The 23,498-nt window shown below is 54.4% G+C and overlaps 1 protein-coding gene across 1 annotated transcript in view; it reads right to left on the reverse strand.

Moving 5' to 3' along the window:
* Nucleotides 1–23,498, reverse strand: part of DNAH9 (dynein axonemal heavy chain 9) — a 179,501-nt gene that overhangs the window by 113,432 nt on the left and 42,571 nt on the right. The window contains 19 exon segments of the mRNA XM_039562282.1: nucleotides 436–574; nucleotides 904–1,061; nucleotides 2,835–2,939; nucleotides 3,688–3,844; nucleotides 4,559–4,719; nucleotides 5,670–5,909; nucleotides 6,506–6,631; nucleotides 7,555–7,707; nucleotides 10,977–11,103; nucleotides 12,016–12,146; nucleotides 13,006–13,876; nucleotides 14,171–14,337; nucleotides 15,878–16,100; nucleotides 17,922–18,346; nucleotides 18,487–18,683; nucleotides 19,684–19,819; nucleotides 20,809–21,050; nucleotides 21,464–21,719; nucleotides 22,582–22,708. Of these exon segments, the coding sequence (XP_039418216.1) occupies nucleotides 436–574; nucleotides 904–1,061; nucleotides 2,835–2,939; nucleotides 3,688–3,844; nucleotides 4,559–4,719; nucleotides 5,670–5,909; nucleotides 6,506–6,631; nucleotides 7,555–7,707; nucleotides 10,977–11,103; nucleotides 12,016–12,146; nucleotides 13,006–13,876; nucleotides 14,171–14,337; nucleotides 15,878–16,100; nucleotides 17,922–18,346; nucleotides 18,487–18,683; nucleotides 19,684–19,819; nucleotides 20,809–21,050; nucleotides 21,464–21,719; nucleotides 22,582–22,708 (4,141 nt within the window).

The following is a 23,498-nucleotide window of genomic DNA, read 5'->3' on the forward strand; positions in this document are numbered from 1 at the left end:
TGCAGATGATGACGAGTTAAAATCTGATTAACCAGAGTTTTACACTGGAAGTGGCCCTGCATGGTCAACACTTGACATGAAAGAGAAGTATTTAGTTGGACTAAGAGAGGAACAGTCATCATGAACCCCTCGCAGGCAGGAGAATCAATAGGAACTAAGAGACTGGAAAGCACAGGGTCACTGCACACTGCCCCAACCTTGGTGGCATTTGAAAAGTCTCACTAATGCAGCTGGTCAAGTGCTTTTGTCCCTGCAGATCCTCCAGGAGAGCAGTTTGAAAATGCCATAGATCTGACGATCACAAACCCTCCCTTCTCCCAGCAGCTGCCACAAAGGCAGTCAGGAACTGAACGCCGTGAAGCTTCAGCCATGGGGATGCATGGCAGAGTGTCACATTCCTGATTTGGGGGATCCAGAGCACAGCACAGGGCTCACCTGCTTGGACAGGAGCTCCTTGCAGAGCTGGTACAGCGTGATGAACTTCCTGGCTAAGGCCCGGGCCTCAAGGAAGCCCTCGGCCACCAACATAATCTCACAGATCAGCTCGAAGTCTGGCACAACCATCGCACAGGGCCTAGGGAGACAGGCAGCAAAGGACTGCAGAGCAAGTGATGGCTACAGAGCTCAAGGGCAGTGGGTTTGTAGCTTTATTTTCCACATCCTCTCCCATGAGCCACTGGAGACCTTCCCAGTCTGCCCACACCGCCTTTCCCACGGCACAGGACAGAGCTCCCTTGCTCCCCTTGTGCATTCCCTGATCCAGGCCTGGGCACAAGGCTGAAACCATCTGTGAATCCCCAGTGCAAGGGAATTTCCCAAGAAAATGAAGCCAAACCTGGATGTTCCACAAGACGATTTCTGCCACTCTTATAACACTAGTGACAAAACCTGGCCTCGACTCACCTGAAGAGAGCTTTTAAATTCTCAGGCAGCTCGGTTCGTCCTGCATAACCAGGGTTCATGGTGATGAAAATCCCGACTGAGGGGACTAACTTAATGTCTTCTCCAAGAAAATTGAAGGATTTCTTCTTCTCCCGTATGGCATCCTGCACACTCTTCACCTAGGAACCAAGGCAGAGTTTAGTGCTGGTGCTCAGGTATGAAAAACCCCAGACAGCAGTGCTGCCCTCCCTGCACTTGGCCCACGGTGACTGGGGCTTATCACTGCTCTGGTTTGTGTTTTTACTGACCATGTAAAGCCTTACACACTGTTTGGGGTAAATCTGTGTGTTTCCCATCACAATCCAACTCAGAAAAAGCAGAAAAGAGCTGAAGAGACCAGGCACTCAAACTGAAAGGAGTTGCAAGAATTTGCTTCGTAAGACACTGATGGATGTGGGTAAGGGGAGAAGGAAATGCCTCCAAAGCCACCTGGATCTCACAGCAAAAACCCCATAGGCTAAACCAGCTCTTCAACTTCCCAACCTCGCAGGAGGCCAGAGCTGGAGAGGAGACACGGGGCTGTGGAGGCACCCAGAGCACAACCAACACCCACAGCAGCCTCAAAGAGTCTGCCCTGATTCCTCCCATGCCCCTTCACCCCTCCTCACACACTGCCCTTCATGACAGCCCAGAGCTCCTGTGCTTGCTCTGCTCCTTGAGGACCTGCATTCCCCATAAAACTTGGCCTCAGCTCAACTGCAAACTGATCCCTTGATATTGCTTTTAAAGATTTTGGGGACATCAGATGCTTAATTTAAACCCAAACCCACAAGGCAGAAGCTGGGAGACCTCCCCTGATACCTTCACTCACTGATATTTGCCTGGTTGCAGCTTTTTTCTTCTCATCCCCCACTTTCCAAAGGGAGTGAGTCCATCACAGCCAGGCCACCTCACTGCCCACCTTCCATTGGATGGAGTGAGTCCATCACAGCCAGACCCTCCTTCCCAAAGGAGCAGTTCCTTGCAGCCAGCTCACCTCCTTGATAGCAGCACTTCAGCGAGGGAGGAATCTCTCTCTGCTGGCTGCCCCCAAGTTACACCTGTTTGCCATGCTAAAGCCAAGCAATTAACGGAGTTTCTCTTTGTAAGGACCCACATGGACACGAGCTGCATGACTAAGGCAGCCAATTAACCATCGCCATGGTTACCCTCTAATAGCAGCGGGAGAGACAATGATGGAGTGACAGCCCTGCCTCTCACTCAGACACTGCTCCAGCCAGGAGCCAGGGAATCATTAGCAGTTGAGTCATAGCTGGGCTTCTTTTGTTCAGATTCCCCTTTTATTTTAACATCCTCAAAGAGGTTTTTCAATGACAACTTTAGACTAGAACCTGGTGGAAGGGAAGCAGGGAGGGAACGACACACAAACTCCTGTACCCCAACTCCTGTACCTGCCTGGGACTTCTCTGGGACATCACATGAGGGACAACAATGAGAGAACGAAAGATGAGAGTGAGGAGGTCGTGGAGGGGTTCAGAACAATTCCTTTGACCAAAACATTTACAGAAGTGTAGAATGCAATGCCAAGCCCCAAAGAGGGTCTAGGAAGAATTCAGCACCTCAGTCAAACACTGGGATCCCAAAACCTGCACTGGCAGCTGACATTTGGGACCAAAAGAACTTTGATATCTTGGCAACTCAATTTTTGGTACTGAAGTCCCCCAAGACTCAAACCCTTCAGTTCTGCCCCTGTGGGAGCTGACTGTCTCTGGACAGTGCAGTTGAGCACCCAGCTGCCACTCCAGCTCCCCTGGCAGTTGATTTAACTGGCATTTTCAGGGGATTCCAATGAGATTTAGGATCTGGACAACACCTAGACCCAGAAGGGAGGGAGGGAGGAAGGCAGGAAGGAAGTCAGGCTTGTATTTATCCACAAGCTTTTCACCACTTACCTGTACAGCAACCACAGAAAGGACCTCGACTGAGATCCTGTTAAATTCATCAAAACAGCCCCAGGCTCCTGTCTGGGAAAGGCCTTTGTAAATATTCCCACAAGACTGAAAAGAAAAAAAAATAAAGTAATATTACAAGAGTGAAATCACAAACGGAATCAACTCCAGCAAAAAATGGATTTGATTTCCCTGCCTGTTTATTTATAGCAATTTACAGTCTATTGTGGGTATTTAGAAAAGTGCAAGGGAGCAGTAGGCACAACTCAATTATAATATTTATAGCTCTGCACAGTTTGCCACTTGATTTGCTAATTGCACTCTCTCGACATCTCTGCACTCTGGTTCCATTTAAAGGTCAGCTGGGCTGAGCTACTGACAGCCCCACTTCCATGAGAGACCTCAGCTGGATAAAATACCATCCAAGGCCATCAAACCCACTGCCCCGTGGAGACCACAGGGCTCAGCCCCGTGACCCAGCGTTGGCCTCATCCCAGGAGAGGATCCTGAGAAACCAGGAGAGGTCCCTCCCCATGCCTGTGGGTGTGCCGAGAGGGAAGGGATCAGCACAGCCTCGGGCTTGACTGAACAGGCCAGAATTTGTGAAGTATTTCGTATGGAATCTAACTCCAGGAGGGAAGGGAAAGGTGGAACAGGGCAGAGAGCACAGCTCAGATCTCTCCCTCCTGAAGAACCTTGTGCAAGTCTTAGAGAAGCAAAGGGAGGAGGAGAGAAAGCTGTTCAGCAGGAAGGGAGGCAGCAGGGGTGTGAGGAGAGCGGATGGATCGGAGCAAGCCCAGCTGGATCCCTCCCATCCCTCAGGCTCCCTGAGCAGCCCCGTTTGGGGGAGCAGTACCTGGTAGTCCATCTGCTCGGAGCAGTTGAACACGTACACCATGATGCCCAGGGCACGGCCCAAGTCCTTGGTGGTCTCTGTCTTGCCGGTGCCAGCAGGGCCCGCAGGGGCCCCGCTCATGGTCAGGTGCAGAGACTGGGTCAGGGTGATGTAACACCTGCACAAGACGAGGGAAAAGGGGAAAGAGAGTGAGCTGAGTGCCACAGGTCACTCCAGGGCACTCTGCAGAGCCCTGCACCCTCCTTTGGGACAGCTCTGTGCGAGCATGGCCAAGCTGAAAGTCCTTTGGGGCATTATCAACCACCTCTGCCCTGCTGGGACTTCTCCAGTGCATCACAGAATCTTAAAGGTTGGAAAAGACCTTTAAGATCATCAAATCCGATCATCAGGACAGCACCAGCCCCTTGTTCACCACTAAACCATGTCCATTAGTGCCACATCCACGTGTTTTTTGGACACCTTTGCTGATGGTGATTCTACCACTGCCCTGGGCAGCCTGTGCCAGGGTTTGACAACACTTCCAGTGAAGAAATTTTTCCCAATAACCAACCTGAACCTCCCCTGGTGCAACTTGATGCTGTTTCCTCTCATCCTGTCCCTTGTTCCCTGGGAGCAGACCTGACCCCACCCCGGTTGCCCCCTCCTGTCAGGGAGTTGCAGAGAGTGAGAAGGTCCCCCCTGAGCCTCCTTTCCTCCAGGAAAGTCCCCCCAGCTCCCTCACTGTAAAATCCCAAACCAAGTGGGAGTTGCAGCTCTGCCACGGGGTCACTGGGACACAGGGGGAAAACAAGAGGGATGTGGGCATCCCAAGCAAACCCCTCTTTGTCTGGCAGCTCTGTCTCAGCCGTGAGGGAGCTCCCCAGGGCCTCACCTGTCGGTCAGGGGGGTGATCACGAGCCGAGGGGTGTTGCCCAGGTACTCGTAGGAGTACAGGAACTGGGCGTCGCAGATGTTGGCCAAGCAGTGCCGCTCCTCGTCCGACCAGCGGTGCCGCAGCTGCGACAGCCACAGGAACGCCTGGGCACTGTCCACCTGCAACGTGCCACCAGCACAGTCACAGCAGGGCAGGGAGTGCCAGGCACACACAGCTCAGGGCCCAAGGGCGCTGCGAGGGAGCTGTCACTGGCTGTGGACTGGTCACTGCAGGGGCAGGGGCTGAGGAGTGGCGCTGCCCCAGCTCCCAGAGGGGGAAACCAAACGAGCCAGAAATCTGTGCTCGGCCTGGCTGCCCCCCAGAAACACAGGTGAGGGTAAAGCCACAACCCAGCACATCCAGGGCACCTTCCCACCTGCGTGCAGGGTGGGATATGAGACTGTCAAGGACAGAGTGATTAGAGAGGTGGAGCCCCTCTGCTCTGGAGCCAGGCTGGGAGAGCTGGGGGTGTTCACCTGGAGAAGGGAAGGCTCCAGGGAGAGCTCAGAGCCCCTGCCAGGGCCTAAAGGGGCTCCAGGAGAGCTGGAGAGGGACTGGGGACAAGGGCATGGGGTGCCAGGATAAGAGGGAATGGCTTCCCACTGCCAGAGAGCAGGGATAGATGGGATATTGGGAAGGAATTCCTGGCTCTGAGGGTGGGGAGGCCCTGGTACAGGGTGCCCAGAGCAGCTGGGGCTGCCCCTGGATCCCTGGCAGTGCCCAAGGCCAGGCTGGACAGGGCTTGAAGCACCCTGGGATAGTGGAAGGTGTCCCTGCCCATGGCAGGGCGTTGGAATGAGAAGAGCTACAAGGCCCCTTCCAATCCAAACCATCCTGGGAGTCTATGAGGGCAGGGCAGTGGTGTGGGACTGGCAGACAAACCCCAAGGGATTCCCTGTGGCCCCACTCCAGAGCAAGAAAGCCACAGAAAAGAAAGCCCAAATGCTTTTCCTCACAGCCACATGTGCCCTGCTGAGCCAGGCATGATCCTGGTGCCTGCCCCTGCTCTGTCACTCTGTGATCTCCCCTTCAACACCAGCATGGCCCACGCTGGGCTGGGAACACCAACCTTCTGTGCTATCATCTTTGCCACCACGTCCCGCGCGTGCACGTCGATGGTGCAGATGGTCATGATCTTCTGCCTGTCGCCCTTGGAGAGCTGCCCCAGCAGCATCGTCACCAGGGTGTTCAGCTGGGCCACCTGCTTCTTGTGGTACTCCCTCATGGCCTTCTCGTAGCCTTCCTTCATCCTGGAGAAGGCCATGCCCACCTCAGCTGTCCACCAGATCTGGGTGCAGCAGAGAGCCACCTGGGGAAACAGTGGCTCAACAGCAGGGGAACACCAGGGCTGCCTGACTTTTGAGTGTCTGATCCATGGGGAGATCAAGGATGAAGCACCCCTGACATGAAATGCAGTATTTTGTCATACAGTATCACAGCAGGCAGGAGAGCAGGATCCACTTTACATCCATTGAAATCCCACCCCAGACACGTTCAGCAGCTGCTCAGCCGTAAATGAGCCCCTTTCCCATGTCTGACCACACAGGAGGCCGAGCTGGAGACCACGAGGCCGCCAGAGGGGCATCCAAGGGGCTCTTTCCTCTCATCAGGCCTCACCAACTTGTTCTCTCACCTCTCTGGGGGCAGGGGCTTCCTGTGACCCCTGGGGTGCAGCAGCCACTGCCCAGGCCCCCGAGCTGCGTCCTGCCCAGAGCTCCGGTCAGAGCAGGGAGCTCAGCCTGGGAATCCATCAAGAGATGGCCAGGAGAGAGGAGAACTCGCCCTTCCTCCCTCCTGGACAGCACAGGCAGAAACATTCCCATCCACAGGCAGAGACCCCGCTGGAAGCAGGGAAGGGCAGGACGGCAGGGAAAGCCCAGGTGCCCCCAGGAGCAGGGACAGTACCTGGGCAGAGTGGTCAAAGAGCCACTGGTCCCTCGGCTTGTCCTCGTAGGCCGCCACAGCCGCAGTCATCTCGTCCCTCACCGTGGCCCTCATGGTGCCCAGCAGGCGATTGAGCCACACCTCGACCTGCAGCAGGGATGAAATCCCAAGAAGACTCCTGCTCCTCCTTGGCAGCAAGGGATGGCAGAGAGTGGGACAAGCAGCTCAGCTCTGCTGTCAAACAAGCCTCAGGCCTCCTCCAAACTGGGGCACTCAGCCATTTCTGGGCCTGCAGGATCAGCAGCTCTTTCCAAGCAGGTTTTTGTGGAACTCCAGCTATAGGAGGAACCAAACTGAACTCCGCTGAGGAGCAATTTAGTTCAGCGTGTTCCAGCTCCAGGCTGTGACAGAGTCACCTGTGGGACCTGAGCACAACCTGCCAGCAGCAAGAGAACGCTGGGAACACAGTTCCTGCTGAATTTAGTATTTCACAGGCAAAGTCCTCACTGAGAGGAGAGTTTAAATGCCAAGTGCCATCACTGGGGAGCTCAGAGCTGGTATTACCTACTTCAGCTTCCTGTAATAGTCCATGGAGAAAAGTGCAGCTACAGGGACAGAAAAGCTGAGCAGTAATTTGATTCTTAAATTTTGTGCTTCCACTCATCCTATAAAATAAGGAAGATTTGGAAAACAGGGGAAAAACCCTTTTCTTTCCAAAGGTACCCATGCAGAAGTACTATGGAATAATTTGATCTATTTCAATCTGCACCCCCTCCCAACTGGGAGGGCAAGAGTCACCTCCAAAACGTCTTCCAATAACTAAAATTAAAAAAACCCTAGTAAGGAAAAGGCCACAGCTCTTGCTCACACCGTGGGCTGTGAGGGCCCATCCAGAGCAGGACTAGAGCTGTCGTGTAAGCAAGGATTAAGTTCCACACTGCCTCTCCCAGCTTTTCTCATAAAGGCAGGGCAGTGAAGCTCTACAAGATCTTGGCCAGGGATGCCCACTCAAGGGTGTGGGAGGGCAGGTTCCACCAGGCAGCTTGGACAGACAAGGCCTCCCCTCTCACCTGCCCGCTGCAGTCACAGGGCTCACTGAACTGGACATATTCCTCCTCTCTGCTGTACATTCCCAGCCCAACCTTGGTTGTCTTCTGCTCAGAGTCCACCTGGAATTTCAGCTTGGCCAAGTTGTCAAAGAGTTTGGGAAGGTGACGCTGCACCTGTGAAAGGGATTGTACAAATAAAGTGACGGAGATGGGACAGGCAGGGCAGAGAGCAGCAAAGGTGTGACAGGCACAGTCCTGCTCACGAAGCACGACTTGGACATCCTGGCAGCACCACATCTTCTCACTCATGGCCAGGATGCTGCCAGCACAAGCCTCTTGCTGGCCTTCTCAGTATTTTTTCTTGTAGCTCATATTAGAACAGGGACAGGCCCTAATAAATCCTGAGATCTCCCAGACAGGGCAAAAGCACAGAAACCATCCAAACACTGCCTGACCGAGTCCCAGTCTCCCTGCAGGCAGTGCTGCTCCACCCTGCTCCCCCTTGTCCTGTTCTCAGCACTGGGAAGTTTTCCTCACTAGGAACCTTTCTGATTCTTCCTTCCTAGAAATCAATTTTGTGCCAAAGAAAAGTCCTGAATTTTCCTCTGTGGAGAAGCCAGATCTTTATTTCTGCCCGAGTCCCAGGATAAACAGCTCAACAACCCAGACAAAACCCTCATCTTGACCAAAACCACTTCTCCAGAAGGAGCAGAATGATTCAGTCCTGCCCTGTCCACAGCCAGCCGAGCCCGCAAAGCCAGAAGGGAGACACCAGCACAGCTCCTGAGGCTCCCAACACCAGCACCTGCCTGGAGCTGAGAGGTCACCAGAGCTTCTGGAGCAGTACCTCACACCCAGCTACAGCCCTGTGTCACACACTGCTGCCAGCAGGGACCCCACGGGACAGGGCAGCCCCCAGAGCTGTCCCAGCCAGGTGCTGCTGAGACAGGGAGATGGACAAACCCCATGGGCAGGGTGGGAAAAGAGAACAGCCTGTACCTCCTGGTGCTCTCCTGCTTTCAGGGAAAGCTGGGAGCACTGGGGAACAGGAGGCTGAAAAGCAGCGCCACGGAAAGGGACCTGGGGATGCTGCTCCATGGCCAGTTTGATCTGAGCCAGCAGTGCCCTGGCAGCCAGGAGGGACATCCCTGTCCTGGGGGGCATCAGGCCCAGCGTGGCCAGCCAGGGGAGGGGCAGGATTGTCCCACTCTGCTCTGCACTGGCGTGGCCTCACCTTGAGTGCTGGGGCAGTTTTGGATGCCACAATTGTAAAAAGACATTAAAGCATGAGAGAGTGTCCAGAGGAGGGCCATGAAGATGGTGAAGGGCCTTGAGGGGCCATATGAGGAGCAGCTGAGGGCACTGGGTCTGTTCAGAGGAGAAAAGGAGACTGAGGGCAGAGCTCACCAGGGGCTGCAGCTCCTCCTGAGGGACAGCAACCCAAGGCTGGAGCGGTGTCAGGGGAATTTAGGTTGGATATAAGGGAAAGGTTCTTCCCCCAGAGGGTGCTGGGCACTGCCCAGGCTCCCCAGGGAATGGGCACGGCCCCGAGGCTGCCAGAGCTCCAGGAGCGTTGGGACAGCGCTGCCAGGGATGCCCAGGGTGGGAGTGTTGGGGTGTCTGTGCAGGGCCAGGGGATGCACTGGGTGATCCTGGGGGTCCCTTCCAGCTCAGGATATCCTATGATCCTGTGGCTCGTCTGTCCAGTTCTCACTCCCTGTCCCACAGAGGATTCCAACCCCTCCTCACGAGCTGTCCCACAGGTGGCCACAGCCCATCAGTTTCCCACCTGGCCAAATCCCAGGAGGTGCCAAGTGGATCAAGAAGCAATGGACACCCAGCTTCCCCACCTGGACAAGCAAATCTCCTTTCAAATCTTACACAAACCATGGAATCCTGTTTTACACCTGTAAGTGGTCAGGCTCAGCAATGCCCACTGGCCACTCACAGCCCCTGGCCACTCTGCAGGGCCTTGGCTGTGCTCCAGCACTCAATACAATTCTGCCACCAGAGCCCAGAACGCACCTGAATCTGCACCAGGTCGATATCCAGTTCAAGTGGATAATATCATTGTCTATTTAATCCTCCTTTAGGAATTATCAGGCTTTGAAACTACAGTGGAAAGGCTGAGAGCGTATCCATGCATGATCCTGCCTGACATTTACTTTGATTTTACTGCAAATAGTTTTGAATAACTGAAAGCACCAGGAATTTCTCCTTACTCCATGGAGCATTTCAACACAGCAGCTTTGCTCTGCTTCCTGTGTTTTTCCTCTCTCTCTCTCTCTCTCTCCATTTTAAGCATCAATCAGTGGTGTATTTACGACACTCTGTGGGCTGAAAACACCCAGCAGCAGCAAACACATCCAAGCAGAGTTAAAGGTTAGTGGCAACAAGAGCATTTCCAGACCTGCCCCACTCACGGGCTGCCACGAACGCTGAAAAGGAGGAAAAGCTCAAGGAGGGTGAGACTGCTCACTACTAAAAGGTGGAATAAGGAGTTGATTCCTTACCCAACAGCCTCCATTTGCTGTCAATATGTCGGTTTGGTTTACACACCAACCTTAGGATTAGTGATGCCTCCCAAACCAGGCTGCTCAGGCAAAGTGGCTGAGGCTTCCTGACAGCAGCTCCACCACTGCCATGCTCCATATGGAAAAGCACCTGCAGGACTGAATCCTCTGAACTCTGCCCACGGGGGATAGAGGGCTTTGATCCCTGGGAATGGAGGGAAGGGGACTGTGATGCCATTTCTTACAACAGGAAGGTGACTGCCAGCTCCTCCCCGGGAGGATCCCGCAATCCTGCTGAGTAAACAGGAGGAATGGTGCATTTGGGGCGTTCAGACCCCATCCCAGAAGCCCTGTGCAGGGTCAGGCACCCATCTGGCCCTGAGCCACAGCCACTGGCTGACCACCAGCTGCTCACCTCGTGCAGGCTGTGCTCCTCCCTGCCCTGCCATCAGGACATCCCAGAGGCTTTGCACAGGGGAAGGAAGAAGCACTTACTGGAAATTGCCTCTTCTGCCCTCTACAAGCCACCAGTGTCAACACCTCCACACTGGAACGACCCATCCGGGGCTCTTTGTTTGGGGGCATCCCAGGTTGGGATCCAAGGTCAGCAACAAGTTTTGGATGAGATCCTTGAGAAAGTCAGTTTCCTGCAACCTCACTGTATCCCAGCAGGAGCAAGCCCACGGTTTTTATGGCACAAAAGCCATGGAGGTGCTCTCTGAACCTGCCACAAGCACCACCAGGGTTAGATCAGACAACCCCCAGGGCAGTGCTGTCAGTAATGACAGATGGAGATCAGCTGTGAAAGAGTGATTAATCCGTGCAGGGTGGGAGAAAATCACTCCCACCTGGGGAGAGTCCCAGGACAACACCTTCCACTGACACTACTGACAGCTGGAAAACGCAAAGGTGATGCAGTACAAGCCTTACCAGATGGGGGTTGGTGCCGTTGGAAAGAATATCCAGTAAATCTGCAGAAGAAATGAAGTAAAATCTGGGGAAGGCCAACCTTTTCATGTCCAAATATTCAGCCAAAGCCTTCTCACACAGAGACAACCTGGGGAGACAAAGCAGAGCCCAGGACAGCTGGGTAAACACCCTGCCAAGCTTCATGCTGCCCTTTGGCTCATCAGCCAAGTTCTCCCCACCATGGGGAAATGCCAGGCACCAGCTGAGCCCGCAGGCTGCTCCTTCCCACAGCCCTGAATAGATCCACAAAGCACAAGGGAGCTCACAGCTCACTCTCTGCTCTGGGGGTCAAACACCCAAGAGTTGGGACAGCCTCATAAAAAAGCAGAAGCACAAGTGGAAGAAGAGGTTGGGAAGGTTTGCAGTCTGACCCACTGCTTTAGACAAGCTCGTAGCTGCCACAGGTGGTGGCATCCACTGGGATGAACATTTCCAGAACTGCTTTTATTCTAATGAGCCACATTTTAAAGTCTGATTCCAACCAGCTCAGCTTTTTGTGTTTGCAGAGCATGAAAGGAAACTTGTTTGCTCCGATCTAAAATGAATCTCGCAGTGTTCACATGCTAAACTGCTGCTGAGCTTACAAAGTTCTTAAATAACATTCTCTGTGAGGAACATTGGCCTTGTTCGATTGAAAATAAAATCAAATCTTTATTTGAAATGGAGAGCTGCTACTGGCACAACAGCTTAACATGGACTTTGAAGTGTTTTTCAGGCAGATTCATGTGTTAAATGAGAAGTGTCTCCAACTCAGGGCATCAGGTCTGTTTCAGGGAGCTGTGGTCAAATTAATATTCAGGATGAGAGTGTGCCAGATTCCACTTAGGGGCTTCAAGGTGATGGGTCACAAACAGAAAAACTTGAGAAAGATCAGAAAAGCTGTGATTTGTGACTGCAGAGGATGCACAGCCTTGGGAAAAGCCTTGGAGCACAGGTTCAACCAACTTCTTATAGTTGATTCCAGTCTCTGACAAAACCCTGGGACTGATGCTCTACCTACCTACTCTGGATGTCCTCCAGCTGCTGGGACAGACCTGGTTTATTGGTGGCCTCAACAACGTTTGGAGTTTTCTGAACTTCATAGGCCAGTTCTTTAAAATCCACATCAATCCCTTCAAAGCGCCTGGAGTCCTACAAAGGGACACAAAGGTCACAGCAACGCTCTAATGGTGTGCTGAGAAGTCCCATCCTTTGAGGGCTGTCCTTGGGGTGAGGGGAAAGTTCCTCCCTCACCAGTGAAAGGCACGTTCCTCCTCAGCACCGCTGCAAGTGTGGAGTAACACTGGGAGCTGGACCTGAGGAGCTGGGTAAACACCCTGCCAAGCTTCATGCTGCCCTTTGGCTCATCAGCCAAGTTCTCCCCACCATGGGGAAATGCCAGGCACCAGCTGAGCCCACAGGCTGCTCCTTCCCACAGCCCTGAATAGATCCACAAAGCACGAGGGAGCTCACAGCTCACTCTCTGCTCTGGGGGTCAAACACCCAAGAGTTGGGACAGCCTCATAAAAAAGCAGAAGCACAAGTGGAAGAGCACCAGCTCTGCTCCATTTCCCAGAGCAGGAGAAGAGCTGCTCTCCCCCAGCACCAGTGTGGAAGGCCAGGAGGGGAAGCTGCCAAAGCTGCCTGGGCCAGCTCTGTTTGATGATTTGCAGTGTCTGAGTAATGATCTCGCTCCTCTCCCCTCCGAGGGAAGAGGGAACACGCCTGCAGCACTGAAGGAAGGCAGCAGCTCCTGCTCAGTCCCCAGGAACTCTGTGTTTGCCATGCAGTGGTGGCAGGGAGACCAGCCCCTCAGCACGGCTCAAGCACAGCCTGGGGTACAAAACCATCCTGGGGCAGCACTGGGGGAACAACCAGAGCACGGAGGGAGCCTCCAGAAGCAGGAGAACAGCCCTGCTTTGGGGAACTTGGCATATATAACCCCATTTAATAATGGAGCCTCCTCTACAGCACTTTCCCAACAGGAAATCCGGGATTTGGGGGCTCATACCTGGGGAAGCTGTGCCCGGATATCTTCTGAGCCTATGAAAATGCTCTCCAGGTGAGACCACGAGCGCTGCACCTCAAACCAGAGCGAGATGATGGAGTCAGCGGTGGAGAGCTTCCTCTGCCAGGCAGACACCTCCTCCAGGAAGAAAGCGATGTACTTGGATGACATTAAATTCTGCAGCTGCACCTGGTTGTCTTCTAAAGTTTCAATGAGCTCCTCATCTGATCTCAGCAAGGGGATGTTGGTGCGGGGGTGAGGCTCATACTGAAACTCCCTGGAGCTCCAAGTCACCCTCAGCTCCTTCAGCACCTTCTCCATGCTCATTTCTCGCACCGCTTTGTCCACAATGCCATGGACCTCCCCCTCAAACTGATGCAGGTTGAGCTTGAGGAGGTCAGCCAGGGTGGTGTCCGAGTCCATCACAAACCTCACGCCCGTCACCTGCATCAGCTGGTTCCAGTGCCTCTCCCTGATGGCAGGATTTTGCAGTTCTGCCACAGCCTTCAGGGCTGCCAGCATGTTCTTCACCTTGCTGTCCAGCCCACTGAAAGCATCCCACGCCCTCATCTCCTTATCCAGATTCCGAATCTCTCTTGCGAACTTTTTGCACTCCAGATCCATGTTCTCCACGTTAATATCCACCCATTTGGTGGTCTGCCAGTCATCGAGGCTGGTGTTCACCAGGGAGATCATGTCCCAGAGCTCTTTGAGAAGACACAGCTCCTTCCTGCACTGCTTCAGTTGTTTATACTCTGGCACCGTGACTTCAAACAGACCGGCTGATTCATAAATCGAGGTCATGGCTGACTCCATCTGTTTAATCTCCATGTGCTTTGCATCCAGCAGTTGATAAGGCTTTTCGGTGTCAAACCTAGAAATAAATGTTTATTCTTCGTAAGTGATATTGCAACAACTTCTAAAGAACCCATAAAACAACCAGAGCCTCTGAGAGCCACGGGAGAGATGAAAGGTCTCTACTACACCCTGATGGCTGAGCCACGTGGCACTGCTGACACCCCTCAAACCCAACCTCTTCCCGGGGACACAACACCACAGCCACGCAGGCTGTGAGCAGGGAGGAGGTCTGTGGATCCCCAGCACATGCAGGGATGAGCCCTTACAGCTTTTTTCTCTCCAGGCTCGTGCGATGCTGGAACACCTGTACCTGAAGGGAGCTTCCCTCCCGAAGCGCTCCCGGAGCCGCAGCTGCTGGGCGTCGAAGGCGGCGCAGCTCTGGCGCAGCGCTGTCACCTCGCTGGCCTGCAGAGGGGCCACCTGCTGCTTCATGGCCTGAGCCAGCTTCTTCACCTGGCTCCACTTCTCCGGCAGCTCCTGCGGGCACAACGGCACTGCTGGGAGGCAGGGTGGGCTCTGCGGGGCGAGATCTGCTCATGGATAACCACAGAATGGGAAAAGCAACAGCTCCCGGGGCTAAAACTGCTGGGGAGTTTGGTTGGGATGCCCCAAGTTGTGCCTGGGGGGGTTTAGACTGGATATGAGGAAAAAAGTTCACAGGAAGAACTGTAAAGCATTGGAACAGGCTGCCCAGGGCAGTGGTGGAGTCACCAAGCCTGGAAGTGTTCAAAAACCCTGTGGGTGTGGCACCTGGGGACAGGGTTTAGCAGTGAACATGGTGATGGTGAGATGTTATGATCTTAAAAGTCTTTTCCAACCTTGACAATTCTACGACTGCCAGGGGCTCTGCTGTCCCCAAGTTCCCTCTTCTCCACGTGCTGTGCAAGCCCACAGGAAAGACTTTGGGTTTCTTCTTGAGGAGATTAATGGAGACCCACCATGGAAAGAAGGGAAATAGCTGGAGGCAGCTCTGAGGGAGCAGAGATGGCCAGAGAAGGGCCAGCTCCTCCTGAGGGGTCTCTTCCTGGCATTTTTTGTTACAGTCTCAATAGAAATCACTATCCATGACCACGGCAGGTCACAGAGCTGCTTCCTTCTTTTCCTACCAAGCAGCAGCTCCAGCCCATCCATCTCCACAGCCACGGAGAGAGAGGTGCCTAGAGGGGCTTCTGCTTTTCCCACTCCATGCAGGAGGGAATGAATCATTCACACACAAGTCTTGCAGTCACTCGCCAGGAAGAACAACTCCCTTGCTATCTCCTGCCTCTGGATGGCTGCTCCACATCCTCATTTCTTCTATGAGGGAAATAAATCAGGTGCTTGAAGGTATTTGCACACACCAGCAGCTCCCAGGCAGGGGGATTTAGAGGAGCTGGGTTCCCCACAGGGCTGGGCTTTATGGTGGATGAAGACACTGCTGACAGGGCTTGTCTCTGTCCCCTTGGGCACCTCACCATCTCTTACAACCTTCATCTCATGGTCCCCTTTGCAGAAATGAAAGGAATTCCCAAAAGAAAACTGACTCATGACAGCCAGATGTGGAAAGGTGCCAAAATGCCCTCATAACCTGCTCCCAGGGATGTCCTCTGGGTGAAGCAGATCTGGTGGTCTGACCCAGAGGAGGACTGAAGTCCTGTGAGAAGGCAACTCCCCTGCCAACATTATCCTTCCCATCTCCATAGCTGCCAAGAACCAGCTTATTTCAAAATAATTATAATTCAACCTAATTAACAGATGGATTTGAAAATGCATTAATTTTTTTTCAAGAGTAATCGCTGGGAGATGGAGCAGGCAATTCTATGTTTTTCACACATAACAAAAGGCTTAATCTCTGCTTTAAAAGAAAAATCTCAATATAACTCCAAAATTTAGAGCTATTAAGGCACATCCTGCAATAGCAAAACGCTGCCCACTGAGGCCCTCTAATGACAGGGAGCAGGGCCTTGGATATCCCTGGGATGCTGCTCCACTCCTGCTCCTGGGCAAACTGCTGTGCTCGCCACAAGTCCTCACCCACCTCCAGCTGCTGGTGGACTTCCTCGGGCAGCTGCTGCTCGTAGGCCCTCAGCAGCTCAATGGTTTCCTTCAGGGGCTCAAACATGGCATCAGTGGCACTGTGACGTTCCTTCACAGCCAGCAGGTGCCCCATGACCTCCACCAAGCCACCATAGTCACCTTTCTCCACCTTTCTGCTCAAACCTCTCTCGGCAGTTTGGATGAACTCGTCCAGGTCAGCCAAGCTGTGGAGCACAAAGCAGGGAAGCACAGGATGAGGGCGGTTCCTCTGGAGTGAATATTCAGCCTCAGAACTGCAATTCCTGCTCCAAGGTATCCCTGGATGTGGTACAGCTTCCTTCAAGGAACAGAAAGACAGCTTGGGACTTCTCAAGTTGGAGACAGAGCACCTGAACAGAGACAGTGAGCTCAGGAGGGCTCTGGAGGAGGGGTCTTTGAGAGGACAGGTTTTACTGGGAGGGTGGGCAGGCCCTGGCACAGGGTGCCCAGAGCAGCTGGGGCTGCCCCTGGATCCCTGGCAGTGCCCAAGGCCAGGCTGGACATTGGGGCTGGGAGCAGCCTGGGACAGTGGGAGGTGTCCCTGCCCATGGCAGGGCTGGCACTGGATGGGCTTTAAGGTCCCTTCCAGCCCAAACCATTCTGGGATTCTGTGACAGTTTTCACCCCATCTCTTCCACCACAAGAATCCAAGCTCCCCAGGAGAACCTGACACACTGCAAAGCTGTAACACACAGGGATTGTCCTTCATGCACTGCCTCACCTCCCAGGGCAGCTCCCTGCTGCAGGTGGTACAAATTCACAGCAGCTCAGAAAAGCAACTGGACATCAGTGGCACGAAGAAAAAAATCCCTCCAGGACTTTAAAATTAAGATCCCTGTCTCTCAAAGCCCTTGAGCCATAAACCATCACAGACAAGGAGAGTGTCTGGGGCATGTTTCCTCAGCTGCTCATCCTGTTCTTACCCTCACCAGCTGCTGGGCACTTTCAGCAGAGCAACAGTGGGCTCCTGGGCCTCCAGTCCTTCCCAGCACATCCATTCTCCACCTCCCAAATCACTTATTTTTAAGTGCCTGCTTAAATTCTCTGGATGCTGCTAGGCCTAAAAGTATCCTTAAATACTTCACCTAACAAAGACTAAACTGCTGAGTCAGGGACTCTCCATAACAGCTCCTAAATGCTCATTCTCTGCCACACAAAAGCTCTTTGCAAAGAAATTATCTGACAGAATTATGGTGCTGAAAAGCACACAAGAGATCCTATCACCACCCCACACAGCAGCCTCGTCTTCAGAACACTTCCCTGGGAGCATCCAACACCTAAGACACCCTTCAGCTGTGACCAATAAATCACCTGAGGCATTGTCCTGCACAGAGCCAAGCAGCTCTTCAGGCGAGAAACACGTGTTAATGCAACAGTTGGAGCCCAAACTCCTCCTTTTTGTAGCCTGAAGCCACCTCCCCGTGACTGCTCATGCCAGGCTACCCAAATCATGGGCTTTTAGAAACCTCATTAATGCAGATTTACTGATGGCCACCACCAAATCCAGTAAAGAAGCCCAGAGCCCTGGCAGAGATGGGATTATCTGGCTCGGGATGAGCGGGCAAACACGTGCCCTGTCTGACACCACACATCAGGTCCCAGGGGCATCGGCTCAGGGATGTCAGTGGTACCAAGTGATGCCACTGTTCCCAGCTCACACACCAGCAGGGACCAGGGCACGGAAGGCACAGGGATGTGATGGAGCTGCCGTGCAGCAGGGGCCCTTCTCTTGCTCCTGTGTTAGCTCTGGATGTTGTCACGGCCCCGAGGCTGCCAGAGCTGCAGGAGCACTCAGACAACGCTCCCAGGGGTGCACAGGGTGGGATTGTTGGGGTGCCTGTGCAGGGCCAGGGGCTGGACTGGGTGATCCTCGTGGATCCCTTCCAACCCAGGGCATTCCATGATTCTATCACTGACTCTGCCATCAGTGTGAAACGACACAGCCCAGCCGAGACAAGAGAAGCCCCGGCGCAGGTCCCAGGAGCAGAGGCAGGAGCAGCTCTCACCTGTGCGTGACGTGGTCCAGGAGGTGCTGCTTGAACACCAAGCTCCACCTTTTGATCTCATTGAGCAAGGCTGCCTTGAAAGGCCGGGCATCGAGCCTCAGCCAGCCCTGGAAGGTGCTGACGGGCTGCATGCGCGTCACCTCCTCGTAGAGCTGCTCGTAGGAGCCGATCTGCTCCCTGAACTGCTGCAGCGTGGGCGGCGCCTCGGGGACCCCGACCTCGCCCTGGGCCTCGATGTCGGCGGCCGTGAGGACGCGGCCGTAGAGCAGGAACTGGCGGCACAGCTCCCTCCTGTCCTCCCCGTACAGGTGCGAGTAGCGCTCCAGCCCCGCGCGGTGCTCGCGGCACGCGCCCGCCGCGGCCTGAGCGCGGCTCAGCAGCTCCTGGCGCATCCCAGACAGGTCAGACACGGCCTCCAGGTCAGCCTGGACAGGGCACAGAGGGGACAGGCGAGAGGGGAGAGAAGAAAGGAGAGAAGGGAGAGGAGAGACGAGAGCACAGTGACGTGGGAGCACGTGGCACCTCCTCACTGCCACCCAGCACGGGGAAACCCCATGGCACAGACCTGGTAGTGGCAGAAGCCGCTGTGCGCGGCCAGCCGGGGCACCAGCGAGGAGATGCGGTAGATGCCGTTGAGGAGACTTTCCACCATGTCACAGAAGCCACCCTTGGCACCAGGGTCCAAGGGAGGGTGAAACACCAAATCCGGGATCACCAAATCCAGCTGCACCTCAAACAGGGGAGCGAGGCCTGCCTTGGGGTCTGGTAGGGAAGAACGGAGATGTCAGGATCTTTCTCAAGGGATCTTGAGCCACCACTAATGTCCTACGACAAGATACCACATGGCCTACAGGGACAGCAGGAGGGTGTGGTGGCAGACACACTCACTGGTGTCTGCACAACCCATGGAGATGTTGGCAAACCAGCTGTGCTGTGGTACCCACCAAAGACATGGAGAATAGATGAGACACAAGTGATTTAAGGACCAGAAAACACCCTGAGGAGGAAAGGCTTGAAGAGACCAAGCTCTCCAGCTAATGCAGAGGGAGTCTGAGAGCTGAACAATGGCAGCAGGGAAGTGCTTGCAGAGGAGAAAAATAACAGGAACCAAGAGGCTCTTTAATTTAGTGGTGAAAGGCATAAAAAAACCCGAACAGCAACCAGAAGCTGAAGGCAGATGCAAATGTGACAACATATGCAAGTTTTTAACAAGCTGGTGAAGAACTGCATGCAATTCTCCAGCTCACTGTGCCTCCACATCCAGAAGGGAAGCGCTCCTGGAGATGTGCTTTAGCTGGACACAAGCTGCTCCAAGTGAACCTCCCTGGTGGCCCTAGGCAGGAGGGCTGGGCTGGTGACTCCTGAACCCAGCTCACCTCTGCTCAGCAGCTGAGGGTTTTATTTTGTGTCTTTCAGGAGCGGAACTGGCTCTTGAGACTCCTCACAAAGGGAAGATAGTGCCACCCTGATGCTTTGAGCATGGGAGGGTGGGAGGTGACAGCTGCCCAAGCACAGACAGGGGAGGATGCCTCTGTTGTCTCCATCCATGAACCCTTGCCAACAGCGCACAGCCACCTCCGTCCCTCCCCCTGAGCAATCCAGTGACCAGTGGTGGAGTCACCCTCCCTTCCCAGAGGCTCCAGTGCCAGAGGAAAGCCAGGAAGAAGAGAACAACTCCTGAGAGTGAGGGAGCACAACCAGAGATGTCCCCTTGGAGAGGCTGAGCAGGCACTGCAGCCAGAGGACAGGAGCCAGGCATCACCTGTGTTCTCCAGGAGGTTCTTGAGTGAGCACTCGATGGCAGTGAAGAATCCATCCAGGACTATCTCATCCACATAATCCAAATACGCCTTCCAGGCATCAGATGCTGGGTTGGCAAGTAGGAGGCTCTGGTTTTCCTGGAAGACAAAGAAGATGCCTTCACACACAGCAGGGCTGTGTCCTAAAGAGAGCTGCCCACCCCTGAGGGCTGATGCTGGGCAGCACAGAAGTATCAGCCTCATGGAGGGGTAGGAAAGATGGACCTTCCTACTGGTGGCATGGTCATGATTTGCTCCTGTCAAGGGCTCTGTGGTCTCCAGGAACAATTCAAGGTGAAAATGGAGTGCAGAAGAGCCTCAGAAGGTCCTCCACATGTTCTCCTCCCTCTTCTCTGAGACCACAGGACTTGAGGCTGCTTTGCTCCCCTGGGGCAGGGAGAACTGGGGGGTCTCAAAAGCCCATCCTGATGAACCCATCTGGTTCTCTTCAGAGTCCAAGGCCAGCCAGCGACCCTCAGGAGAGGGCTGGGCCTAAAACCCATCTCCCTCCAGGCCAGGGGCTATGCCTGACATGCATAACACCTGGCTCCAGGCAGGTGAGGAGCACAGCTTTGGACCTTCTCCTGGCCTGCAGAGGACTCTGAGCTCTGGCAAAGCTACTGGAAAGCACCAAGGTTTGGGCAGCAGCTTTTCTCCTGTCACTCAGCTTCTCCCTGGACGGTCAACACCACGTCCTGCTCCACAGAGGGACATCAAGCCTGGATCCGAAGGGTCAGCCCCAGCCTCTGTTCTCAGGTAAACACCTCCAAGGGGATTTCTCCTTGGAGCAGGATCCCAAACCCGATGCACCACTCCCCTCTAGTGGCTCTCCAGCAGCCAGAGTCGGAGCCAGACCCTTCCCTGGGCTGCAGCTGCTGCCGGTCCTGCCCCGGGCTGGGAGCCCAGCGGTGCCAGCCCCACAGCCCCAGTCCAGCTCACCCCTCAGAGCCAACATCGATCAACACTGGGGCAGGTTTCCAAATGGGACCAGGGAGTTGCTTTAAGGCGAAGCAGCTCTGGACATTTTCAGTGCTGCAGGGACACACGGAGCCTCTGAGGAGCTGCCCACCCCCAAGGTGCCCCCTCACCTTCACCAGCGAGTGGATCCTCTGCCCGGACTCCCTGACGAGGCTGCAGCGCCGTTCCAGGCGCTCCTGGCACTCCTCCAGGCTCAGCACTGACTCCCTTTTGGAATCCCTCCTCTCGAATACGGGCGACCCCCACGAGTGCACGATGCTCTGGATCTCCTCAACATTGTCCTTGGCTCTCTGCACCCTCTGCTCCAGATCACAGATATCCCCCATCACCCCGGAGATGTGATCCCAGACACCTGGGGAAGATGAGATGATTCATTACCTGTTTTCAGAGCTGCTGGGCCCAGCTCCAGTACTCCCCCCTTCACATTTTTTCCTCGTGGTCTCATGTATTTCTCACTCAAGGTGAGAGATTCACCACCTCGAGCAGCAGAGCCACCTCAATCTCCCCCCTATCCCAACAAGCCACACCAGGGACCACCAGAGCTTCTTCTCCCCAGAGCCTGGGCTAAACCTGAGGGGAGCAGGATCCTGCCCAGCGGATCAAGGGAATGTGGAAAGGAGCTGGAACGCTGGGGGCTGCTCCTCATCTCCCCAACGCTGGCTCTGACAGAGGGTGCCCTGTCCTACTGGGAACTGCCACTGGGAACCAGGGAACAGAGACCAGGGGGAATGTGAGGAGACCCAGCATCACCCACAGCCAGCTCACCCTCCATCTTCCAGGTCAGTGTTTCTTCTGCCTCTTTCAGCTTCAAGTCGATGTCCCGCAGCTGCCCCTGCACCAGAGGATATTCCACCTCCAGCACCGTCCTCAGGACCTTGTTGTAGCTGTTCCCCATCAGCTCCAGGCTGGCCACCAGCTGCCGGAAGGATTCCTTGCAGGAATAGACCTCAGCTGCTGCCGGGGGGATGGCTCCTGCCCCGCTGCCCCACAGGTAGCTCACCTCCCTCAGCACCGACACCAGCTGGGGAAGCAAGGCACAGAGCTGAGCACAGCCCCGTCCTCCCAGCTCCCAGCATTTCCTCCAGTCCATTCTGAGCATCACAGGGCTTTCCTGCTGGTTTATTCCCGAAGCAGCACGCTGGAAAGGGTGTGGGCAGCTCCTGCTCGGTACCACCTGTTTCCCATTGATCTCTGACTCTGGGTTTCTTCTCAACTCTGTTAAATACCAACCAGCAAACCCTAGGCAGCATCTAAAAGCCACCATCACCTCCAGTCCCCTCAGCCATCCCCTCTCAGATGAAGGCTGACCCACAACACAAGTCTCAGCAATGCTGTGCCTGCAAGCAGAGCTTGGCCATTATCAGAGTGAAAGATAAGATGGCTCCAGTTCTCTTGGTTTGCTGGGCTGGTTGACTTAAAAAATAATAATAAAAAAATAGTACTGTGGCCCCAAAGCCAGTGACTCAGCTCCTTCTGGTGCCACCTTCCATCAAATCTCTGGAGTCACAAAATAAACCTTCCCTGGGTTTTTCACGCCCTTTCAGAAGCTCAGGTTTCAGGCACACACAACATGAATGTGCATCTGTAGATGATGTCCCACCACTCCCCACACCAGTATCAACCCTGGTCTGGACACGCTGACACCAGTTACACCTCTGGTTCCTGAGGCACTTCCTGCCACTGGCTTCAACCAGAATGTGCTCTGCTCCAACTGTAATCCCGGTACTCAGGCAGAGCAGATCTATGCCAGGTCCTTGTCACCCACCATGGGAGGGGCTCCACAGACCACAGAGAACAGACCCAGTGCCAACCCCACCAGATGTCCCTCACAGCCTAGGGACATGCCCTGGGAGGCAGGAGAGCTGAAGGGCAGCGGGTCTTACCTGGGGATCAAAATTGACCTTGATCAGTTTGGTTTGTGGGTCCCGCCGGATGAGTGGCTGAGTGAGGTTGTACTGGGATTTTTCTGAGACTGTCTGGGACCAGTCTAAATACAGCTTTTCCTGATAGCTGCCAGAAAAGAGAAACATCCACCATGTAGTTACCAGGCCAGCAGAGTGCAGGTGTAACTGGGTAGAAGCCAAGCCCACTCTGAGGACTGAAGAACGTGAAGGAACCCTCAAAACCCATCCACGCCATCTCCACAACCAACAGGGCTTCTGACACTGACACCCAAAAAACAGTGGCAGCATCAAGGCAGGAGGGCAAAGCCCTCTCAAGCACCAGTTTTAGCAGAGGGTTCAGATTTGGAGAGAGACTTTCCAAAGCATTTAGGCTAACGTGATATATCAGCAACTGGGGGTTTCCAAAGGCTAAAGCAGGACAGATGCCTAAAGCCACAGGGATGCTGGGGGTGGCTGCAGCTGACCTTGCTTGTCTGAGTGAGACCATGACAGCCCTGGGATGGGAGCACAGAGGGCAGAAGAGGGATCCTGGCATCTCACATGTCATGGACAGTCCCAGCCTCCCAAGTGACAAAGTCACTTCTGAACCACGCTGTCACCTGAGAAATGTCACCCAGGAGACAGCACCCCAAGGTGGCCACCCCAGACCAACTGTGGGGCTGCTCCTCTCTGAAAGGCTATGCTGAATTACCCAGCCTTGTTCTGGTAATGGGAACAGGGTTCCCTCCATCCACTCTGCAGGATCCAGCAGCTCGGGCTCTCGGCTCCTTTCACTGGAGATGGGGAGCAGGGCCCTGCAGGGATCTCCTCCCTGGGGAAGAGGCTCCTCTCGGGACAGCCCAGGTTTAACACTAAACATCGAGATGCCAAGTCCTGGGCAGTGACTCCCAGCCCAG

This window comes from Corvus cornix, chromosome 18, assembly GCF_000738735.6.
Source record: "Corvus cornix cornix isolate S_Up_H32 chromosome 18, ASM73873v5, whole genome shotgun sequence".
Classification (NCBI taxonomy): Eukaryota; Metazoa; Chordata; class Aves; order Passeriformes; family Corvidae; genus Corvus; species Corvus cornix.